The sequence below is a fragment of the Polypterus senegalus genome, chromosome 6, assembly GCF_016835505.1.
Source record: "Polypterus senegalus isolate Bchr_013 chromosome 6, ASM1683550v1, whole genome shotgun sequence".
Lineage (NCBI taxonomy): Eukaryota > Metazoa > Chordata > Cladistia > Polypteriformes > Polypteridae > Polypterus > Polypterus senegalus.
Genome location: NC_053159.1, coordinates 46,847,349 through 46,872,348, shown reverse-complemented (window position 1 = coordinate 46,872,348; position 25,000 = coordinate 46,847,349). Strand labels below are relative to the sequence as shown.

General features: G+C 38.5%; 1 protein-coding gene across 6 annotated transcripts in view; it reads right to left on the bottom strand.

Moving 5' to 3' along the window:
- The window catches only part of cdk11b (cyclin-dependent kinase 11B), a 155,591-nt gene that overhangs the window by 91,428 nt on the left and 39,163 nt on the right, over positions 1–25,000 (bottom strand). For 4 of the 6 annotated variants that reach the window (XM_039755966.1, XM_039755962.1, XM_039755963.1 and 1 more), the window contains exons 6-7: positions 24,007–24,039; positions 13,371–13,504 (exon numbers count right to left, since the gene is read on the bottom strand). In XM_039755966.1, the coding sequence (XP_039611900.1) occupies positions 13,371–13,504; positions 24,007–24,039 (167 nt within the window). The remainder of the gene's footprint in view (positions 1–13,370; positions 13,505–24,006; positions 24,040–25,000) is intronic. The other 2 variants (XM_039755964.1, XM_039755965.1) reach the window with 1 other exon arrangement.

Below are 25,000 nucleotides of genomic sequence, written 5' to 3'. Positions count from 1 at the left end.
AGCCATTAATCGGCTGTGATGGCACTGTCAGTCCTCCACTCCTGTGCGTGTCTTCATAATCCGAGGTGAGGATCTCATAATCGTATACGTGCAAAAGAAAGTGTGAATCGCCTTAATATTATTTTGCCGTGGTGCAGAAAAGGGGTCCCGTGTTTGCACTTGTCTGGGCTATAGCGCAGGGGGAGGATGAAAAAAAATTAAAAGTGCTCACTTTGACTTAAGGCAGAAGCGCAGTTAGCGTGTCAAAGGCCGGTACAGCTATACACGCACGCTGGCTGCTTGACTTTTGCAGGGCAGGAGACCCCAGTTTTTGCAGACACGTTCATGATATCAAAAGTCTCAGCGTTCTTTGGAGGTCATTCATATATATATATATATATATATATATATATATATATAGCAAAACCCGCCCCTCGCAGCAGAGAAGTAGTGTGTTAAAGAAGTAATGAAAAAGAAAAGGAAACATTTTAATAATAACGTAACATGATTGACATTGTCATGAGTGTTGCTGTCATATATATGCCTGCCTAAATAAGTCACCCTTGCTTTGCTCTTACTTTATTTACCGTTCATTTAATTATGGCTAATGGCGGAAAAATTATAAAATTTTAGGAGGATGGCTTTACCAAAACAATTATTGATGGCGAATCGATTATTCATAAAGCTTGAATTGGTGATCTGTTTTTCTGTGTTAACCTCATATTTTTTCATACTTCTTCTCAAATTAAGGTGGTGCGAGGGTAAAATGAATCGGGATGCGCAAATCAATGTAATCGGTGTACCAGGAAATCATGCATTGACAAAAGCTCCCCTTTGCTTGTAATGCAAAGTGTGATTAAATGCATTATTTTTTAACGCGTTATGGAGCACATGCATCGAAGCTTCTCAGCTGTGCTTGTGCTAAGAAAAGGAAAGATTTTAAAAATAACGTAACACGATTGTCAATGTGACCTTTTGTAAGTAGTGCCTGGAGGATTCAGTGTGGAGAAACTCTAGAGACCGCGTGTGTATTAACTTGTGGATTTTTCTGTGAGTATTTGGTGGCAGTCTGACGAAGTTGCTTCTGAAGACGGCGTTAGCCGCGGCGCTCAGCTCATAGCGAAATGAGATGAATGGGAGGGGAGATGCTGACGTGACTCCCCCGCCCGCCTTAACTGTCAATCCCCCACAAACACAGTCTCTCGGAATCTGCATAAGCACACCCCATTCACCTACAATTTTAACTTAGTTACAAAGTGATCAAAACTCTCGTTTATATCCTGCGTCCTCTCATTAAACTTGTATCCCGCATTACCTGTGGGCATGTGAAATGCCAGCGGTAGCCTGTCTATGAACTTAATTTAAAGTTTAGGTTTACACCTTGCTTTCTTTCCGAGGTAGCAGCACTCATGAATATGGTACAATATGTCACTCGCTCGCTTCTTATTGTTTCGCTGCCTTCTCAATTATATAATGCATGTTTTCTTAAGCGCTTTTTGGAGGTCTTCCTGGTTTTCTCGCACTGCATTGACAGTCAGTTCACGTGATTACGTGGGGGCGTGATGATGTCACACGAAACTCCGCCCCCCACGTCATTCCAGCTCAACTCCATTACAGTTAATGGAGAAAAATACCTTCCAGTTATGACCATTAGGCGTAGAATTTGAAATGAAACCTGCCCAACTTTTGTAAGTAAGCTGTAAGGAATGAGCCTGCCAAATTTCAGCCTTCTACCTACATGGGAAGTTGGAGAATTAGTGATGAGTCAGTGAGTGAGTGAGTGAGTGAGTGAGGGCTTTGCCTTTTATTAGTATAGATATATATATATATAGATATATATATATAGATATATATATATATATATATATATATATATATAGATATATATAGATATAGATATAGATATATATATAGATATATATGCCAGCAACACTCTTGACAATGACAAAACAATTAAATTATCAATCATGTTACAATATTATTATGTTTCCTTTTCTTTTTCATAACTTCTTTAACACACTACTTCTCCACTGTGAAGCGCGGGTATTCTGCTAGTGTATATATATGTATATCTATATATATCTATATATATATATATCTATATATATATATATATCTATATCAGCAACAAAAATTACATTGACAATCATGTTACGTTATTTTTAAAATGTTTCCTTTTCTTTTTCATTACTTCTTTAACACACTACTTCTCCGCTGCGAAGCATGGGTATTTTGCTAGTTATGGTATAAAATCATTAAACACATGTCTCACTACCTATTTAAAAAATTCAGTATGTTGGGACTCAAAAGAAAAAAGTGTTTAAGAAATTTCCAAAAGCATTTGTTCTAACAATAGATATGACTAAGGCTGGCTTTCCTGATTATCGCCGAAGAGATAATCATCATGAACAACAAGCTTATCACGTAAAGAAAGATGGTAAAATTGGGATGCTTGATAATTCAAAGAATGTACAATATAACTGTATTTGCTCAAACAGTTCGATTGTCATATTAATGTTGAGTATTGTACGTAATATTCACAACTGATGCACATCTAAAAGTACATATATAAAGGGCACGATAGAGTACATGTAACTTTATCGAAAGAACAGTCTCAGGACGAAGTTCAAGCATATTTAAATACAGTGGTACCTTGGTATACGTCTGCTTTGGAATAAGTCCAACTTGGTATACGTCCTGTTTGGACACGAAAAATTTTGCTTGGTATACGACCTGTGTTTGGAATACGACTCGCGTGCTAACCTTGTTACCTCTCTCGAGACAAAGCCACGACTGCCCACGAGCGTTAGTGCGCCAGTTGCTAGCATTCAGTGAAAAACCCTCGCTATAACTCTCTGTGAACTTTCACGTGTGTGATATAGCGGGTCCACAGCTCCTGTCAAAGTCCAGCTTTAAAATAAACAATCACCACGCTCGCAGCTTGGTGAGGGGGCGTGGTGGTTATGTGGCTGAAGGTTGTCAGGGCAATTAGCGATGTGGGCGTTTCTCACCAAAGTGCACTTGTGAGGGACTGTCGCATTCATGATTGTTTCTGGGGCTTATCTTGATAAACAGAAGCGCGAGTTGGCTTGAAGGGGAGTAAAAAGAAAAAACGGACAGGAGGTTGAGAGAGAGAGAGAGAGAGAGAGAGAGAGAGAGAGATAGAGAAGTAGCTGAAGTAGGCAGAGTTAACGTCAGCTGCAAGTGGGGCGACTCCCCTGTTGGGAAGCAGGGGGGCCCGCCAGGTAAAAAGGCACCGGGCTTCTTTTTTTTTTTTTAATTTTTTTTTAAAGAATGCTTCCTGCTCTATTTTAACCGTTGTTTTAAGAAGACTTTTTCTATTGTTTTAACCTCCACGTTTCACTTCTGATTTTTTGGATTATTTATTGGAACTTTGGAGACTGCACTTTAAATTTGAACACCTTGTTTTGTTAATTGTTTTAATAAAAGCACTTTGCACTTTTTCACTATCCCCTTGCTTTACCGATGAGGTTAGCAGTGAGGTACATTACCAACGGTGTAGGGTTCAAGGGCTCCACGGCAGCAGATTGAAGCATACAGCAAACCTGCATCGTCACAACGTGATTTTGTGTTTTCTTCATGTAAATTTGAATTGATTGTTGAAAAGAATGAAGGTGGCATGAGTATCCGGGACATGGCTGTTGCGTACCGTTTGCCGAGAACGACGGTATCTACGATTGTGAAAAACAAAGATGTTATTAAAAAGTAAAGTGAGGTAAAATTTTCATTTATTTCATCTAACTGCTTTTGTATTTATGTATTTTAGTATTAAGCAGTGTTTAAATTATTTTATACAACCCCATCAATGTATAATATGTCAATAGCAATAGGATTTTTTTTTCATGGGAACGGATTAATCATTTTCCCATTATTTCTAATGGGGAAAAAATTGTTTGGTATACGTCCTGTTTGGTATAATTCAAAGGGTCTGGAACGAATTAAGGACGTATACCAAGGTTCCACTGTACTTTGTACGTCAGTGCAATGGAAAGTGGGTGGCATTTAATGCAATGCATGGTCGAAGTCATTCTGTTGAATTATTACCGATTCATTTACCAGGTTACAATATGATTCAATTTAAAGAGCATGAAGAAACAGAACCTTTAAAAGTAGCGAAAAATAGACATACATAATTATTGGCTTATTTTGAACTTAATAAAAACCAGACGCAAATGCAAAAGCATATACGTATGCGCAAATTCCTCAACATTACACAAGGCAGAAACAAAAAAAAAAAAAAAAGAGTGTGGCATCCAAGAAAATGAATTGCAAAAGTGTTGTTCGATTAAATATTGTATCACCAAAAGATAACGGTTTCATTTAAAATTATTGTTACATGAATCTAAAGGAGCAACGTTGTATAAAGATGTCCTAACTATAGATGGAACTATGTACGGTACCTTTCAAGAAGCGGCGTAAGCAGCTGGGTTATGTAAATCGGACAACTATATGTTTGAAATGATGTCTGATGCCGCTTCTGTAATGATGCCTGACAAATTAAGACACTTCTTTGTGTACTTAATTATGACAGGTGAAGTTGATGCTTTACAATTATGGGAAGCATTCAAAGGACCATTATCCGAATAGTTGAATGAACAAACGGCTCTATCATCAAACAAATGTTAGAAGCAGAAGATTTAATGATGCAACAATTTGGACTTTGAGAAGAAATGGACAAATCAGAGGTAAAGAAAGCGATCAGAGGTAAAGAAAGCGATAAGAGCAGATGAAAATTTAACAATGGAAGACCATAAAAAATTATATCAGAATAGTTCATTCCAAATATTGTTTTTACCGAAGCTTTAAAAGTAAAAGTGAACATAATGCATATGTAAAAACAAACCCAGGGGTTGGCAAGCAAAGCCCCCTAGTTATAAACAATATTAAGAGCCTACCTCAAAAGGGTATGCTGTATGTTTTAAGAACGCCATGTCCCCAACTCGCATTCAGAAAAATCTTTATTTATCTGTCTCACAGTTTTGGATGTGCAATGACACAAAATCCTCCAACGGCAATATTTACCATGACACCAGACGAGACGTCACTTTATCAAGAAAAATCTATTGTGATGTTACACTACGTTTGCTTGTTCAACTGGAATATTTTTTGTTCTCCATTATTCAATGAGAAAAATGCTTAATGTTTAAATTAGAATTAAAATATTCCATGCGAATCAAAAAAAATTTTGGTGGGAACATTAATGTTGCAATAAAAGAATAAAGACAGGAATCTGTTAAGCTTTTTGAGGTCTCAGAATAAAGGAGTGACTATTATTTTTGGACTTTTCATTCACATAGCTCTATGAAAATGCATGGGTAGGGGGTGCTGGTAGTGATCTGATCTGCAATATAAAAGTTTCAAAGTAGTTAATACTAGTTGAATAGTTCTTTGTTGAGCTACCTGAAAAACAGTAAGGTAAAATATGTATTTACTAGCAAAATACAAGGACTGCCTTAAAATTTTTATTAAGAAGAAAATTAAACCTTTTTAAACTGAGGGAAAATATACCAATAATTATTTGTTAAGGATCTCTTTGTATACCACATTGTGAGTTCGGCCCTCCGGTTGTAATATGACCAAGCTGTGCACTGAGCTTACTCTTGAGCATTGAACGTACTGTTGGCCTTGTGAAAAGTAATCTTGTTTCAAATCTCACAGCTTGGACTGCTGCTGTCATAATCAGTTTGAGTTTCATGGTTTGTTTCAATTACGACAGTATTTGTAGGACTTGTGTTGAAGAGACATTCGGCATCTGTCAAGTGTTGCAAGTATACAACAGGTTTCATCGATAACTTCACATCCAGCTTTGGAGAGTTTAAACATTCATAAACATCAAAGTGTCCACTACAGAAATCGTCACCTGTGAATCTAAGATGTTTAAGAGGCATTGGCGGTTGTTGAAAGGTGTAAAATATTTGGCCATTTCGGTACACTTGAAAGCGACCACCGAACAATTCAGCGGCAGCCATCAACTCACATGCAGATCCATAGGTGAAGGACTTAATCATTTCACTCTTATAGTGCTCCTGTGTAGTATAATTATCTCCTGTACCGTCATCAGTCCACACCTTGAACCTGTCCCAGTCATTCAATACATAAGACACAATGTTCCTCCGGATATCAAAAGTGAGCCTGATATGGCCGTGCAATATGTAACAAAGGGAATGGAAAAGGTAGGTGCCATCTCCGGGAATGGAAAGAACTCAGTAAGTGACAGTTCTTTGATTGATGGTGATCACCTCAATAGACATGTTAATGGGGGTACGGTTGGAATGATAAAGGAAATGGGTACCTGAACAATGTAAAGTAAGTCTAAAATACCTACACAATAACTATAATCATAATAAATGAACAATAAAACAGCGGAGAAGCCGTGGATTAAATTAAAAGGCTGTAGTTATCAGCAGGGAGACGTGAACCCCTGGCGTAGCAAGGAAGGGAATATAGAGACCGGAGCGATGGACGGCCTTATATAGGCAGGCAGCCAACAACGTGGCAGGCGTTGGAATGGGGGACACAACGCCTCCTCACACAGTGACCGAGCTGCAGGCTATGGAAGTATATATGTACGTAAGTAGGATTCAGTTAGCATTGGGAACCCGCGTACCAAATTTCTTGAAGATGGGCCCATAAGTAACAAAGACCGTTGAAAACTTCAATATGGCGGCTGACAGTAGCATCATACCACTGAAATAAATACGTACATTGGTTTTTTATTAGGGCAGGGAAGTCACCTACCAAATTTCGTGAAGATGGGGCCATGAATAAGAAAGTTCAACATGGCGGACGTTGTCGACCGTTATGACAGTTACATGTAGAATTTCGAAATGAAACCTGCTTAGTTTTTGTAAGTAAGCTGTAAGGGATAAGCCTGCCAAATTTCAGCCTTCTACCTACACGGGAAGTTGGAGAGAGAGTGAGTGAGTGAGTGAGTGAGTGCTTTGCCTTTAATTAGTATAGATGAAAGAAATCTGATTTATTTGTTGAAATCAAGTACAATCAAGTAATATACAGCAAAAGTATTACTTCTGTTATAATAGACTTATAAGACTTAATCAAACTTAAATTTGACAGACAGACAGACAGACAGACAGATAGTTAGATAGATACTTTATTAATCCCAAGGGGAAATTCACATAATCCAGCAGCAGTATACTGATACAAAGAAACAATATTAAATTAAATAGTAATAAAAATGAAAAGAATTAAAATAAATTGAATGTTCGCATTTACTCCCCCGGGTGGAATTGAAGAGTCGCATAGTGTGGGGGAGGAACGATCTCCTCAGACTGTCAGTGGAACAGGACAGTGACAAAAGTCTGTCACTGAAGCTACTCCTCTGCCTGGAGATGACACTGTTCAGTGGATGCAGTGGATTCTTCATGATTGACAGGAGTTTGCTTAGTGCCCGTCGCTCTGCCACAGATGTTAAACTGTCCAACTTTTCATCTTTATGCTGCCACCCCAGCACACCACCGCGTAGAAGAGGGCACTCGCCACAACCGTCTGGTAGAACATCTGCAGCATCTTACTGCAGATGTTGAAGGATGCCAACCTTCTCAGAAAGTATAGTCTGCTCTGAGCTTTGTTACATAGAGCATCAGTATTGGCAGTCCAGTCCAATTTGTCATCCAACTGCACTCCCAGATATTTATAGGTCTGCACCCTCTGCACACAGTCACCTCTGATGATCACAGGGTCCATGAGGGGCCTGGGCCTCCTAAAATCCACCACCAGCTCCTTGGTCTTGCTGGTGTTAAGGTGTAAGTGGTTTGAGGTTTGCTCACTTTTGTTAATTTTAAATCCACAAAGACAATTTACAGTGGAAATTATGACAAGTTTAAAGAGAGCCTGGCAGACAAGGATGAAAACCATAGACAAATGGTAAGGAAAAATTTTAAACAGTAGCCTTTTCTAAAGGAGCATACTCTTGTAAATGGATAGCTAAAGCACTTTTGATAAACAGCAGCAGGGCAGACTCTCTGAGAAACGAAAGACACTAAAGGCAATTAGGTTATGATCAATCCAAGTCAGCAGGAAGAAAAACATAGAAATCTTTCTGAATAACATCAGAGTTATCTACATTCTACTGCCGGCGGCTTACAAGAGAATTACAATGGCAATTTTATGGTGTGTTACTACTGTAGTGAAGTCATATCTGCCATCCATCTTACAAATGTGTAGTATCTAGTGTGACATCAAGGTTTATAAAGTAAAATAAAGTAGAAGTGCACTCATGCCTAGTAAAAAAAAAATCAAGTAATTCCTTACAAAACAAACACAAAATAAGCATAGTATAGATTGGATGAAGTTTAGAAATCAAGAAAAGACATGAAGTGAAATAGAGACTGTGTTTAACCACAGTGACTAGAATAGGAAATTTTTCATACGTTTAGTAGTTCTTTCCTTTAGTGACAGGTAACATTTCCTCAATGGTAACAACAGAGATGATTACCGGGTTAGTGTTGTCTTTGATTACATTTCAAGCACGTTTCCTGACTTGTATACAGGATCTTAATTGTGTTCAGTTTCTGGCTTACATTTTTTTCTCTGGTCTAAATGTGTTGCAATTCATGCTTCAAGTGAAAAGATGCATTGCCACACTGCACTGCTAAGGAGAAAATGAGAATGCATTCAATATCTGCTCATTAAAATTATATCAGCACTTATTGGGACATGATAAACTTTAAAGTTGAAAGAGAAAAAACATATGCTGCTGAGCTTTTTTGAAAAGAGCTGTTAAGTTTTCATCCCAGTTGAAACTAACAGTTGTGCCAAGAAATTTAAATGATTAAGAGAGCCACCTTTCTCCACACTCTCAAACGTATGCAGTTTTTAATGTCTGGAAAACATTAGGGATTAAATCACTTAGAGATCTGTACATAGACAATGTCTTTGCATCCTATGAACAATTACACTCCAAATTTAACTTTCTAGCAACACATTTCTTTCATTACCTTCACATCAGAAACTGAACCTGCCCAATTTTCCTCACCTCCCATCTACCTATATGCCTGAAAAAATACTGATCATTCTTGAGGGCTCAGACAGCATTTCTGTAATATATAAAACCATTTTACAATCTTTCCCTTTCAAAGATCCAAGAGTACAGTGTAAAAAGTATCTCTCACTCAACATCTCAGAAAAGGAATGGAAGGCAGCAATGCACAGAATTCACTCAAGCTCCATATGCACGAAGCATACAATTATTCAACTCAAAATTATATATCAAGCGCATCTCTCTTCTTTAAAATTGTCCAAAATGTTTCCAGGGAAAGATCCAACCTGTGAACGCTGCAATCAAGTTCCAGCCTCACTGGGCCAAATGTTTTGGGCCTGCACCAAATTAAAATCATTCTGGACCAAAATCTTTAAATGCCTTTCAGAAAGCCTTGGTGTCACAATCCATCCTAATCCACTAACAGCTGTGCTTGGTGTACTTCCAGATTGTCTTAAAGTGGAGAAGGACAAAAACTGTACAGTGATCCCTCCTCGATCGCAGGGGTTGCGCTCCAGAACCTCCAGCGAAAGGTGAAAATATGCAAAGTAAAAACCATACGTTTATATTGTTATTTTTATATTGTCACGCTTGGGTCACAGATTTGCACAGAAACACAGGAGGTTGTAGAGACAGGGACTTTAAAACACTGCAAACAAACATTTGTCTCTTTTTCAAAAGTTTAAACTGTGCTCCATGACAAGACAGAGATGACAGTTCTGTCTCACAATTAAAAGAATGCAAACATATGTTCCTCTTCAAAGGAATGCACGTCAGGAGAAGAGAATGTCAGAGAGAGAGAGAGAAGCAAACAATCAAAAATCAATAGGTGCTTTTAAGTATGCAAAGCACTGCCTGACAAAGCAGCCGCAAGAAAGGGAGCAATGCGAAGGTAGTCTTTCAGCATTTTTTAGAGAAACGTCTGCATCATCTAGGCCAGTGTGCGAACAGCCCCACTGCTCACACCCCCTCCGTCAGGAGCAGAGAATGTCAGAGAGAGAGAGAGAGAAAGAAAAGCAAACAATCAAAAATCAATAGGTACTGTTAGACCTCTTAAGTATGCGAAGCGCCATGCGGGAAGCATATTGTATATCATTGAGGAGTTTTATTTAATACATAATATGTGCTCTGTTTGGGTAGCTTCTCAGCCATCTGCCAATAGCGTCCCTTGTATGAAATCAACTGAGGAAGCATGTATGAAATCAACTGAGGAAGCATGTATGATAAAGTAAAAGACCCATTGACTGCAGAAATCCGTGAACCAGCGAAAAATCCATGATATATATTTAGATATGCTTACATATAAAATTCGCAATGGAGTGAAGCCACGAAAGTTGAAGCACAATATAGCAAGGGATCACTGTAATTGCCTTTACTACACTACTGGCACGTAGACTTATCTTGCTCAACTGGAAGAATCCTAACACCTATTCTAAGTCAGTGGATAACTGTGCATTCCAGAACCCCCGCGATAGATGAAAATCCGCAAAGTAGAAACCATATGTTTGTATAGTTATTTTTATATATTTTAAGCCCTTATAAACTCTCCCACACTGTTAACATTATTAGAGCCCTCTAGACATGAAATAACACCCTTTAGTCAAAAGTTTAAACTGTGCTCCATGACAAGACAGAGATGACAGTTCTTTCTCACAATTAAAAGAATGCAAATATATCTTCTTCTCTTCAGGAGCAGAGAATTTCAGAGAGAGAGAGAGAGCGCTCGCAAAGAAAAGCAAACAATCAAAAAATCAATACGTGTGCTTTTAAGTTTGCCAAAGCACCGCGATAAAGCGGCATTTTTTAGAGGAGCGTCAGTATCTTCTAAGCAAACAGCCTCTGTGCAAACAGCCCCTCTGCTCACATCTCCTCCGTCAGGCGCAGAGAACATCACAGAGAGAGAGAGCGAGATTAAAGCAAACAATCAAAAAAATCAATAAGTGTGCTTTCGGAAGCACCGCGATAAAGCGGCATTTCTTAGAGGTTCATCCGTATCCACCAGGCAAACAGCTTCTGTGCAAACAGCACCTCTGCTCACACCCCCTTCGTCAGGCGCAGAGAATGTCAGAGAGGGTGAGAGTGAGTCAGAGACAAGCAAACAATCAAGCACCGCACGGGAAGCATACCTTATAGGATTGAGGAGTTTTAGTTAATATGTAATACATGCTCTGATTGGGTAGCTTCTAAGCCATCCGCCAATAGCGCCCCTTGTATGAAATCAACTGGGCAAACAAACTGAGGAAGCATGTACCATAAATTAAAAGACCCATTGTCCGCAGAAATCCGCGAACCAGTGAAAAATCCGTGATATATATTTAGATGTGCTTACATTTAAAATCCGCGATAGAGTGAAGCCGCGAAAGTCGAAGCGCGATATAGCGAGGGATTACTGTACTTATTTTTACTAGCTTAAAGTTTTATTCTGCTGACCTAGCTCTCTTTCACAGGGGCAGGGGTTGATTTGTTTCAAACCTATTTTTGTAAAACTTCAGTTTTGTATGGAATGTATAAAAAAAAATCAATAAAATCAAAAAAAAATTAAAGTATTTCTTTAATGAGGTGTATTATTCAGATTAAGCAGTAGATTAACAACAATTATATCTTTGATTTCACAAAGAAAAAAGTAAATCTGAATAGCATGGCTGTACTGAAAACACTTCATTCAAAAGGCTTTAATTATTAACATATTTAACGCTTAAGGTAGTTCTTAAGCTGCAGAATCTTGAACTGTCACTTCATTTATTTCTTTAAAATGTAACTAACTACAGGCAGTCCCCAGGTTACGCATGAGATACGGACTGTAGGTTTGTTCTTAAGTTGAATTTGCATGCAAGTCGGAACAGGTACATTATTTTAATAAATGCTATTGTTGACCAACTGTAACCAAGTGCTCTGCCAATGAATGATGGAGTTTCACCTCTCTCTGACCTTTCTATTATTTCTACTTTATTTTCAATGGTGATGGTTTTTCTCTTCTTTACTGTATCACCAGCACTTGCATCAGATTTGTGTTTCAGAGACACTGTTGAAGGGTGAAGACAAAAGGTTAAGATGTAACATGCTATCACAGCAAAAAGGCACCCCTCGTCAGCACATCTGGTGTACTGACGAGAGACAACTTCCTGCTATGTACGTAGCAGTACAATCAGGCTTGCTATTGAAAATGAATGGGGGCAGCGAGGGGTGGTTCACCACACAGTCACCTCTACTTGCATACAGTATCATATCTGCAGTGTCTGCCCACTGAGAACAAACAGGGTGCGGCCAAAGGCGGGTAGTGAATCGCCCATCACTGCCCCCATTCAACAGGCAGCCACCCGAGACGCAATGCAATGCTGCCCCCCGCCGCCCCATTCACCCTCAATGGCCTCCGTTCAATCACAACCAGGTCACCGCTTGCAGCATCACCAGCCGCCCACCAAGAATGAACGGGGCAGCCGTTCGAGGGACACTACAAGGCTGTGTGGTGGGCAGTAGCTGTGGCCCCGGCGACTATGGACCCTGGATTACCGTTTGCTGCACACCCAGCCACCCGCTGAGAATGAATGGGGAGCGGCCCCACCGGCCCATTCATCAACCAGAGCCACTCGAGGGACACTACACTGCGCAAGCAGAAAAATTGCCCCCCTCCAGCCTCCATCCAACCATTGCTTGCAGTGTCCCCAGGCCGAAGATGGGGCGGCAATTACGGAGGAGCCTGTGTCACGTCCCCCAGACAGATAAAGGAGCAGCTGCGGCCCCGTTCGAAAGTCGGATGTCCATAACTTGGGGGCCACCTGTACTGCAATTTTATATGGTCAGGGTGTTCAAACTGATTGCATTTTATATGGTATCAAGAGTCACTAACATGAAGTAACAAGCCTGACTACAATTCCAGTTCTTAACTGGGTCCCAAGTTATTTTATAGATAATTTTAAACTTCTCCTCTTCAAATATCAATCAAAAATGTTTCATGCCACTGATCCCATAAAATCTTTGAACTTTTTCTTTCCCATTTTGCCATACATGGTGGCATTCAGTTTAAAATGGCGTGGATGTATCATTACAAACAATGCACCAGTTTCAACAGGTCTTACATTCAACTGTGAATGTTATTTTTTTTTGAGAAAAGTGATCTATTTCGGAATCTAGCTTACACAATGGTTCCAAAAATATGCAGTATCATTATATACAGTATATTTTTTGAATGTATTGCATATTTCTTAGGTTTCTATTTAAACATTTTTGATGTGCATTTATGTGACATGTCTCTTACAAATATTATATTTCTAAACACTGTATGGAGGGTTAAATATTTATGTGACACTGTAGTTAATATGAATAAACAATTTAAATGAATTCCAGGTCTTGTTAAACAAAATGGGAATATTACCTTCTCTTCTCATATCTCGGTCCTTAATTCTTTCCTTAGCAACACGTCTTCGTTGCTCTGTCTGTTCTTTTTGCTGCTGCTCTCGCATCTTCCGTTCTCTCTCCCTCTGTCGTTCCAGTTGTTCTAAGCGATCCCTTAAAACAATAACATTACATTTTTGATTTGCCACCATCTTTCCATCTTCTCTGCCAAACTAAAAAAAAAAAAATCTAATTTAAATTAAAATTTCAAAGATCTCCAAGCTTGGCTTCTTTGGTGGGAGAGAATCAATGGTAAAAACGTTAATATGAATTGTAAAATTATTATACAAGTGCAAACTTGAATCAATCATCACCAAAAAACACACACACTACTTCCCTAACAAGTTGGGTTTTTTTGGGCAACATGTAATTTTTTGCTTGTGATTGCTCAGAAAAAAAGAGGCATGCAGTTCATGCTATTGCAGCCCAACACTGTAAGCATCCTGAGAAATGAGGCTGTGAGAGAGTGAAAAGGAACAGCTGCCCCACACATGGAGGAAAAAAAAAAGACAAGTTTGTGAGCTGAAAAGAAAATGACCACTTGGCTGCCAAGTGACCTCCTTGGGTACACACAGTACTCCATAATCTGTTGGCTTCTTCTTACTCCTCTTAATGCAGTATAAAATCAATTTCAAATTCAAACCGGACTAGGTTGTGGAGCGCTCTTACACACAGAAACAGGGGGACTGAAGGGGCAGCTTGGTAGTAAAATGCATACAATATTGGAGAGAACTCAGGTAACACGACTCAGTGTATATTGCTTTTGATCTAAACCCTCCAAAACTTTTAACAGTACAAGGTTACAGATCAAAGCGCTACATGTAAATCTGACTGACACTACCACTTTTATAGGGTTACAGGGTGAAATTATAATTAAATCCAAAATTTCAACTAATTACATATTGCATTTCAAAAGAATACAGTTTCCTCTAAAATTGTGTTTTGTAAGGACCATCAACAAAAGCCAAGTCATTAGGAAAAGGAAGAATTGATCTATGGCATGAATGTTTTATTCAAGTGCAATCATGTGTAGGAAGAGTTGACGGCACGGAGGCAAAATGTTAGTCTCTTTACTGCAAGGCAGCAACGCTAGGGTTTGTTTTCCAAGTCTATTTTCTCCCCATGTCTGCATGGGTTTCCTCCAACAGTCCAAAAAATGCAGCTTAGGTAGACTGATAACACTAAAATGTGTACTTGTGTGTATATTCACCCTGCCGTGGGCTGGCATCTGTCTGGGGATTGTTCCTGCCTTGGGCTGTATGCTTGCTGGGATAGGCTCCTGTAAGCCTGCTCAAGATTAAGCAGGCTACGAAAATGGTATGGTATGTTCAAGTACAAGCAGATCCTGTGAACTAATAATATTAGCTCCTGGGAAAACAACAAAAAAAAATGTATCCAGAAAAGTAATCAGTGGCTAACATAGTACTTTTGGTATACCCGATTAACCCTCAGCACTATATTCTCCCAGGGAAAGCTAGGAAAAACAGCTAGTATTTTATTAATACTGATACTTTAACTTAATATGCTGTACCTGTAACTTAGAAGGAGCGCTGATTGAGTCCTTGCAGCATTAACAATAAAATATTTAGATCTCTATTTCTCCCAATATATGAAATAAAGCTCCATTCACCCATTCATTCATTTGATCCAGTACTGCTCTGCTAAAATTACAGGAAAAAACACAACAAATGTAATTTTTTCCCCCCAATATTGCTTAATTTACAGACATGGACAAATTTCTTTGTACCCATACAGCTCATTGAAAAAGTGCTGTATGCCTCCTGAAAAGTGATTAGATGAAAAGCAATTACTCCATGTATACCTTCATACCCTTGATATGTCACAGAGCAAAGCAAGTGTGAAAAGAGATAAAAGTATTACTTATTCTACAAAGACATTCTCAAATAGCCTACACACATTTTGGTACCCTTAGAAAAGATAATACATAATTGGATTAGAGTGATTTTTCAAACCATCTGTTTTCTTTAATTAGTAGCACACATCTCCAATCGTGCAATCAGTCATTCGCCTTTAGATGGAGAAAAATAGTCACTGTGCTATTTAATATCACTGTGTGTCCCACACTGAAAATGTACCAGAGAAAGCAAAAGACAGATGTCTGTGAAGATCAGAAAGGAAACTATAGACAAGCATGTTAAAAGAAAAGCTGCTTGATGTTCTTGCGAAAACAGCAAATATTAAGAAGGTTAAGGTCCATGCCACTGTAGCCAATCTTCTTGGATGCAGCCACAAAAGTAATATCAAACCCAGAATGGGCAGAAGGATAGTTGTATACAAAAAGCCAAGGACAACTTCTAAAGCGATACAAGCTGAACTCCAAGGTCAACGTTCATCACTATCCGATTGCACCATATGTCACTTTTTAAGTTGATAGTGGACTTAAAGGAAGAATACCCAGGAGGATTCCACTGCTGAAAGAAAAACATGAAAAAGCCAGACAGGAATTTGCTAAAATGCATATTGACAAGACACAATGCTTCTGGGAGAATGTCCTTGGAAAGATGAGACAAAACTGGAGCATTTTGCCAAGTCACATTGACTCTATGTCCACAGATGAAAAAAAAAAATTAATCTTTCAAAAAAGAACACCATACATACTGTGAAACATGCTGGGGGCTTGTTTCTTTTGGGACTGCTTTGCAGCATCTGGCAAATGGTGGCTTTAGTCTTAAGTCTTCAGAGGGAACAAAGAAACCTTAGGACTATCAAAACATTTCGGGAGTGAAACATACTGCTCATTGTGAGAAAGCTCTATCTTAGTAGTAGATCAAGGTTCCTCCACCTGGATAATGGCCCGAAACACAGAGCTAAAAGCACCCAAGAATGGCTAAGAACAAAACATAGGACAATTCTGAAGTGGTCTTCTATGAGTCCCGATTTCAATCCTATCGAACATCTATAGAAAGAACTGAAACAGCTGACACAGCTGGAGCAGTCTGCTCAGGAAAAGTGGGCCAAACTACCTATTGACGGGTGCAGAAGAATCACGGAAAGCTATAGGAATCACTAGTTTGCAGTGATTTCCTCTAAAGGTTGTGCAACAAAACATTATATTAATGGTCCCATCATTTTTGTCAATGCCATTTTCATTTGTGTTATTATTTGAAATACGCTGTTGAATCAAAACTCTAAAGCAAAGTCTGATTTAGGTCAAATATGGAATAAAAGCAATCAGCCCCATTAATTGATTATCAATTCCAATTTATTTCAGAGACAATTCTTTTTTTTTTGTTTAAAATGTCTTTAAAAAAACACCCAAAAGTAAAAACTAACATTCTATACTTTATTCTCATATTGAGCTTTTCATATAGCATACATATTTTACTATTATATAACCAAAATAATACAGTCCCAGTATTTTTGCTTCTCACTATATATGCACAATAGACTGCAAAAGATGAGAGCTTAGAGAAGTTAGAAATTTTGGTTTCTGAGGATTAGTAACAACATTAATATACACCAATTAGCATTAACCTACACACCCAAAAAATAGGACATTGCAATACAGTTTGTATGAATCAACTGATTTGATACATTAAAAAATACCACTATAGTTATTAGAAAGACTAGATAAGAAAATAAGTAAATAAAATCAAAGAAGGTAGCACATTTCTTAAAAGACCTTTACATCCTTCTAAAGTTTAGAAACATAGTTAATATAAAGTTCAACAAGTCTCTTAAGAATAAAGACTTGACATTTTAGTATAGTATACTGCACTCTTGGTAACTGCTAGTATTGTAGTTCTTGTTTTAAAAAGCCTTTCATTATAGCTGTCCAAGTTACTATCAAGTCAGAAAATGTATACATGTAAAATTTGGGAGCATTTATTGTTTGTTGCAAAGGTTTATTCTACAGCTAATTTTAACTCATACTTCTTAAACATAAAATATTCATAAGAGGCAGCTGCTAGAGAGTTAAAGTCTATGTTGGGTTCAGAGCATAAAATTCTATTCTATTCATTAACACTAGAATCCCGAAAGCCTATGAAAAAAGTCGTAACGCGGGCCACCTTACATTCCTTAGCACTTCCTCATCAATGTCTTTGTTTTGCAAATGTGTCAAACAACACAAGCAGCCTGCTATTCCATCCTCAACTGAGGCAGCTGAAGTTCTTCCAGCTCAAGTTTCTTTATCGGAGTGTAAGGTGCCTGGAGTTGTAAAGGGTAAATAGTATATTTTTGGAATACATGCATTTTATAGGTGTTCAATGTCTACAACAATCTGGGTAAATGTAGGATGACAGGAAATGCGAGGCAAGAAATGTTGAACACATAACTAAAACAGAATTTTTTTCATGTTATAATAATGACAAAATGCAGATGTTAAGTGTATAATGTGTTATGACTGAAGTCCAAATATCAAATAAACACTTTCACAAAAGATATAACAAAACAAGTGCATGTTTATTCAAAAATATAACAGAAGAAAAAGAAATTATTCAATTTACATCTTGCGGCCAATATGTAAAAACTGAAGCCTAAATACCAATTGCATGGCTAGTATAGAGGTAAGAACACCTATTAAATCAAGAGGTTGCGGGATTGATCCAGGGCCTTCCCCGTATTTTCCATTTTGAGTAGCAAGCTTCTGTTATTATTACAATTATATAATAAAAACATACATTTACCTCGAGTTTTGCTACTTGTAAAAGATATCGCCGAAGGGGTATAAGCAGACACACAAACGCTGGTAAATCATTTCTTCTTGGTATCTTGTTGTCACTAAATTTTTTGAAATTCAGTTTTATTCTTAAACTAGCAAAATACCAGCGCTTCGCAGCGGCGAAGTACTGCATTAAAATTTTTATTAAGAAGAAAATTAAACCTTTTTAAACTGAGGGAAAATATGCCAATAATAATTTGTTAAGGATCTCTTTGCATACCATGTTGTCAGTTCGGCCCTCCAGTTGTAACATGACCAAGCTGTGCGCTGAGCTTACTCTTGAGCATGTAACTTTCAGTTGGCCATGTGAACAGTAATCTTGTCTCAAATCTCACAGCATGGATTGCTGCTGTCATAATCGGTTTGAGTTTCATGGTTTGTTTCAATTACGACAGTATTTGTAGGACTTGTGTTGAAGAGACATTCGGCATCTGTCAAGCGTTGTAAGTATACAACCGGTTTCATTGATAACTTTACATCCAGCTTTTGAGAGCTTAAACATTCATAAACAACAAAGTGTCCACTACTGACATCGTCACCTGTCAATCTATGATGTTTAAGAGGCATTGGCGGTTTCGAAAGGTGTAAAATATTTGGCCATTTCGGTACACTTGAAAGCGACAACCGAACAATTCTGCGGCAGCCATCAACTCATATGCAGAACCATAGGTGAAGGGCTTAAGCATTTCACTCTTATAGTGCTCCTGTGTAGTAGTATAATTATCTCCTGTACCGTCATCAGTCCACACCTTGAACCTGTCCCAGTCATTCAATATATAAGACACAATGTTCCTCCGGATATCAAGAGTGAGCCTGATATGGCCGTGCAATATGTAACAAAGAGAATGGAAAAGGTAGGTGCCATCTCCGGGCCTGGAAACCACTCGGTAAGTGGCAGTTCTTTGATCGATAGTGATCATTTCGATAGACATGGTAATGGGGGTTGGAACGATAAAGGAAATGGGTACCTGAGCAATGTAAAGTAAGTCTAAAATACCTACACAATAACTATAATTGTAATAAACAAACAATAAAACAGCGGAGAGGCCGTGGATTAAACAAAAAGGCTGTAGTTATCAGTAGGGAGATGTGAATCCCGTGGCGAAGCAAGGAAGGAATGTAGAGACGGAGCGATGGACGGCCTTATATAGGCAGGCAGCCAACAACGTGGGAGGCGTTGGAATGGGGGATCCAACGCCACCTCACACGGTGACCGAGGTTGCAGGCTATGGACGTATATATGTACGTAAGTAGGATTCAGTTAGCGTTGGGAACACGTGCACAAAATTTCTTGAAGATGGGCCCATATGTAACAAAGACTGTTGAAAAGTTCAATATGGCGGCCGACAGTGGCATCATACCACCGAAACAAGTACGTACATTGGTTTCGGTTAGTTCAGGGAAGCCACCTACCAAATTTCGAGAAGATGGGGCCGTAAATAAGAAAGTTCAACATGGCTGACGTTGTTGACAGTTATGACCATTACGCGTAGAATTTCGAAATTAAACCTGCTTAACTGTTGTAAGTAAGCTGTAAGGAATGAGCCTGCCATATTTCAGCCTTCTACCTACACGGGAAGTTGGAGAATTAGTGACGTTGGAAAGTTCAATATGGCGGGCGACAGTGGTGTCATACCAACGAAATAAGTACGGATATCGGTTTCCGTCAAAAGTTCAATATGGCAGCCGACGGTGGCATCATACCACCGAAATATGTACATTGATTTCGGTTAGCGCAAGGAATCCGCCTACCAAATTTCGTGAAGATGGGGCCATGAATAAGAAAGTTCAAAATGGCGGACGTTGTTGACCGTTATGACCGTTACGCATAAAATTTCGAAATGAAACCTGCTTAACGTTTGTAAGTAAGCTGTAAGGAATGGGCCTGCCAAATTTTAGCCTTCTACCTACACGGGAAGTTGGAGAATTAGTGACGTTTGGAAAATTCAATAGGGCGGCCGACAGTGGCGTCATACCATCGAAATAAGTAAGTACAACGGTTTCGGTTAGCGCAATGAAGCCGCCTACCAAATTTCGTGAAGATGGAGCCATAAATAAGAAAGTTCAACATGGTGGACGTTGTTGACTGTTACGTGTAGAATTTTGAAATGAAACCTGCTTAACTTAACTTTTGTAAGTAAGCTGTAAGGAATAAGCCTGCCAAATTTCAGCCTTCTACCTACATGGGAAGTTGGAGAATTAGTGATGAGTCAGTCAGTCAGTCAGTCAGTCAGTGAGGGCTTTGCCTTTTATTATTATACTGTAGATAAAAGCACACTTGTTTAGTTATACCTTTGCGAAAGTGTTTTATATTCCAGTAACCACTTGAATAATATTATATCTGTAAATTCCTCTCAAGCGCGCACACACACACCCATGCATGAAAACGCTATGTCATTTGAACTTTTTTTTTTTTAAATATATAATCGGTCTTGCCCAACCTCCACGTTATGGTGCATGGCACTGGGAATGCAGACAGACTTCTTTTTGGGCACGTACACCATCAGCATGGCGCTGCCAGATCTAAACACTAGCATGGAGAGCTGCAAGCATACTAAAGTGACTTGAGCTGCAAGTGGAAGTTCCATTTAATTTATGGTGCCAAGCAGAGATGAGTTGCAGTGCAGCAGTTTATTAGCCAGCGAAAGTGAAGTGAAGAAGTTGTCGGTTGTTACAGTTCTGCCTTTTTCTAGAAACGGTTTAATGACCACAGTCTTGGAAAGTCTTTCTCCTCTGGGATGAGCAAGATCTTTTCCTAAATAAGGAGTAGCACTGCACATGCAGGTGTCATTTTTCACACATTCTGCACAGGTATTTTTGTTGTCAACACGCAAATGGCGCATGAGAGTCTGATAGCAGTCACAGGGCATCGTATCTTTGATTGCTGGTACAACAAATAGTTCTGACCAGGCATCAATCACAGCACCAACTGTGGTCATCACTGCTCTTGTGAAAGGAATGGAGATAAAAGCCATCAACTCAGAGAGGGAAATTTGTGGTACCACAAGAACATAACTGAGAGAATAAAAACACTTTTACAAGTAGCAAAAATTTACAAACAGGTGTTACAGACTCAAATCAAATGTATGTTATTATATAATAGTTATAATAACAGCAGCTCACTACTCAAAACAGAAAATGCGGAGAAGACCCTGGATCGAACCCGCAACCTCTTGATTTAGAGGCAGCCATTCTTAACCCACCCATGCAACTGATGACTGGGCTTCGGTTTTTACATACTGACAGCAACAGGTTAATTGAATAATTTCTTTTTCTTTGGTGATATTTTTGAATAAATGCGCATGTTTAATTATACATTTTGTGAAAGTATTTGATATTTGAACTTCAGTCTTCACACATTATACATTTCACATAAACATTTTATTAATTTTTACTATAACATGGAAAAAGCTTCCTTTATAGTTATGTGTTCAACATTTCATGCCTCGCATTTCCTGTCATCCTATATTTATCCAGATCATTGTAGACACAGAACACACATGAAGTGTATGTATTCCAAATAACAATACATTTATTTACCCTATACAACTCTAGCCACTTCACAACCCAGACAAACAGACTTGAGCTGAGAGAACTTCAGCTGTGTCGTTGGGGGATGGAATAGCAGCCTGCTTGCTGCCAGTGTTGATTGACACATTTGCAAAAACACAGAAGCTAATGAAGAGGTGAGAAGGAAATTAAGATGGCCTGGTATTAGGCTTCAGGGATTCTAGTGCCAAGGTCAGCAAGTAATTGTTACTCTTTGACAGTAAATTATAGTGTCAGTGAAATACTGAGTCATTATAATCTGTAGATAATGAGGTTGTGAGGTTTTTAGTGCAATTTTTACTTTAATGGCTACAAAGATCTTGTAACTTAGTTTCCATGGCAGGGGTTTGTGCAAGTTGCTGACTTTATATTCTCACTTACTTGCAGGACTCTGATGGTAATTTGTACTGGGGATCTATTTTGGAATCAGGAGTGACTATCAGATGAATGAAAGATGAAAATATATAAAATATGCCAATTGAGAAAAAAAACTATTTCTAAACGTTGCCAATGCTGTTTAAGGAGATTTCTAATTTCAATAAGCCTTTGAACATGCTATATTCAAGATAAAGAGGTAAAATTCCATTACAACGAAATTTTCATTACAACAAACTATTTTTATGGTCCCGACAGTTTCCCCATATGGCACGAGTCTATAGAAATCTCATTACTACAAAATATATTCAGAAGATACTTTCATTACAACAAAGTATCCAAAAACCTGGAAATGCCTGAATGAATCATCCACAGAGCAGTTAATTCTGTGGTTGCAGCTCAGTTGTGCACAACAATCCTCAAAAAGAAACACTGTACATTTTTTTCTTTCTTCAAACTTTCCTCAAACTGTTACTTTTTTTGTTTTCGGTGCTTTTCCGCAATACCTTTTGCTTATTGCTCGTCAACATTTGAAAAACCATCCATTGGAATTTAACTCATTGACACCCTCCTATAGAAACGGCAGACATGAAAAAACGATAACAGTTCATATTAGAAAAAAGAAAAAAGAAAAAAAAAAAACCTTTGCAGCTCTCAATTGTGGCAAATAGAAAAAAGACGTTGCCAGTGAATTCAGAATTTCACCATTGATACTGTCAACTTTCTTGAAAGACCAAGCAAAAAAAGAAGAAAAATCTCGGGTTGCAAACGTATGCAAACTGTTGCATTTGAAGACGTTGAAAAAGCAGTTTTTATGCGGTTCAGTGATGCTCCTTCAAGAAATATTCCTATTAATGCGGCACTCATTCAAGAAAATGTGAGGTTTCAAAACTCTCTTGGGACCTCCCCCACCTGGACAACACGCCAAAGAGCATCCCGAAGTGCGACCATCTCATCTGTGGAAGACAGTTTATCTGTTGCTGGAGCAACAGCAGGCTCACAGCTCTGTTGCAGCTCTTCACTGAAGCAAACAGAAAAGATCTCGATGGGTGAAGCAAGGAACATTTTAAATGCCGGGATCAGTATTACTTGGCCACTAACCTGGCCACAACCCTGCTTGACTGCCGTGTTTGTGTATAGGAGAGTAGCAGATCACGCTACAATAAATAACCCTGCTGTTCCTGTTTCAAGCTGAATAAAGCTGGTTTTGTTAAAGTACTGAGACAAACCCTCGTGTTTTGGGGTGCAAGACAGGTACTTATAGCGCAACCCCAATCTTTTATGATTTGCTTCTGTGGCGCTTCACTGCACCGCTGTGAGCCTACTGTTGCCCTGCCCTGGCAACAGACAGTCTATCTTCCACAGACGCGGCAATCACTCTTCAGCACACACTTTAGCGTGTCGTTCCCGTTGGGTGGGGGGGACCCCAAAAGAGTCCAGAAACCTCACAATATGAAGAAGAGAAGGATGATTCGGCTTCTGATTGATAACTGTGCTGCACAACAACAACATGCTTTTACATTTAGATAATGTTCGAATTGAATTCCTCCCGCCCAATTGCACGGCAGTGCTTCAGCCATTGGATTTGGGCATCATTCGCACCCTGAAAGTGTATTATCGCAAGGAAATGCTGAGAAATTCTCATCAGCATTATTTGTAGACTGGAGGAGATTAAAATTAACGTGAAAGAAGCTATTGAAATGATTGCAAATGCCTGGATGCAAGCTAAAGAAAGCACTATAGTGACAAATACAGAATCTCATTACAAATAAGATATTTTTTATGTCCCTGACAGTTCGTTGCAATGAAATTTTACCTGTATAAAAATTCAATTTTTATAATAACCTTCCTTGTCTCAGCATTACATGAGAGGATTGTTTCCCTGCACTCTCTTGTTTCAGCCCTGTATCCAAAAGACATAAATATTAGGACAACCTGTCATCCAAGCCTGAGAATTGATGTGCAAGTAAATGCATTTTGTAATGCACAGGGTAGACACTGCACTTACTGCTGTTGGGGTAGCCTCTGGCCTCCTATGGTCCTGAAATGATATTCGTTATTTTTTATTAGTTTTAAGCAAGAAGTTGCACTGACACTCATCTTAACCTTTTTGTCTCAAAAAATAAATATACACAGTAAAACTCTAGAGTCTTTTAAAAATGTACTGTCAGCAATGTTCAAGTGACATTAGCTATCTTCAACTACAGAAACTACAACTTCAGCTACAACAATTTTGCTCAATCTGAAATAGTCTAAAACTTTTTTTTTTTTTAATTATTGCTATCACAGATACATGCAGTCTCTTCTATGGATATACTGATGTTTGTGCCACTGTACCTTTCAACAGAGCCTTAAAAAATAAAATAAATAGGTTGGCCTTATATGAAGACAGCATCCTGAAGCAACTGTGATGACAGAAAGTAGTCTTTAAAGCAACCACAGGAGTTTGTGCACTGAATTTACAGAATGTAGAAGTCTCTGTTTTACTTAATTACTTTTTTGTCCTATTGATTAGTCAAGGTTAGTACATAATGTGTACTTGTGTTACTCATAAAACATATACTATAATATTGTATCATTAGATATGCCTATCTGAATTGCGTTGTGTACTAATAACTCTGTTGAATAGTACAACTAACTTTGAATATTACTCTGTGACTATATTATCCTTTAGCAATTTAGTTAAAAATGACAAAATCTTTAGACATTTGCAATTTGTCACAATGGACTGACTGCCTACAGAAACTGAATATAGAGGCAAAATATGAAATTGTAATCTGAACGTTATTGCTACTACATATCCTTAAAACAGCCTCTGGTCCGACCTAAGACCCAATTTCAATAGTTAACCTAATTACAGCTATGCAAGATAGTGCTCAAAATTTTATGTACTGCAACAAATTATCCTGGAGTGTGTTCACTGACCACCAAAGGTCTCTTTCAGCTTGCAAGGTGGATTTGCTTAAAATATCAGTCATTTACATTGTTCATCTTAAAATCTT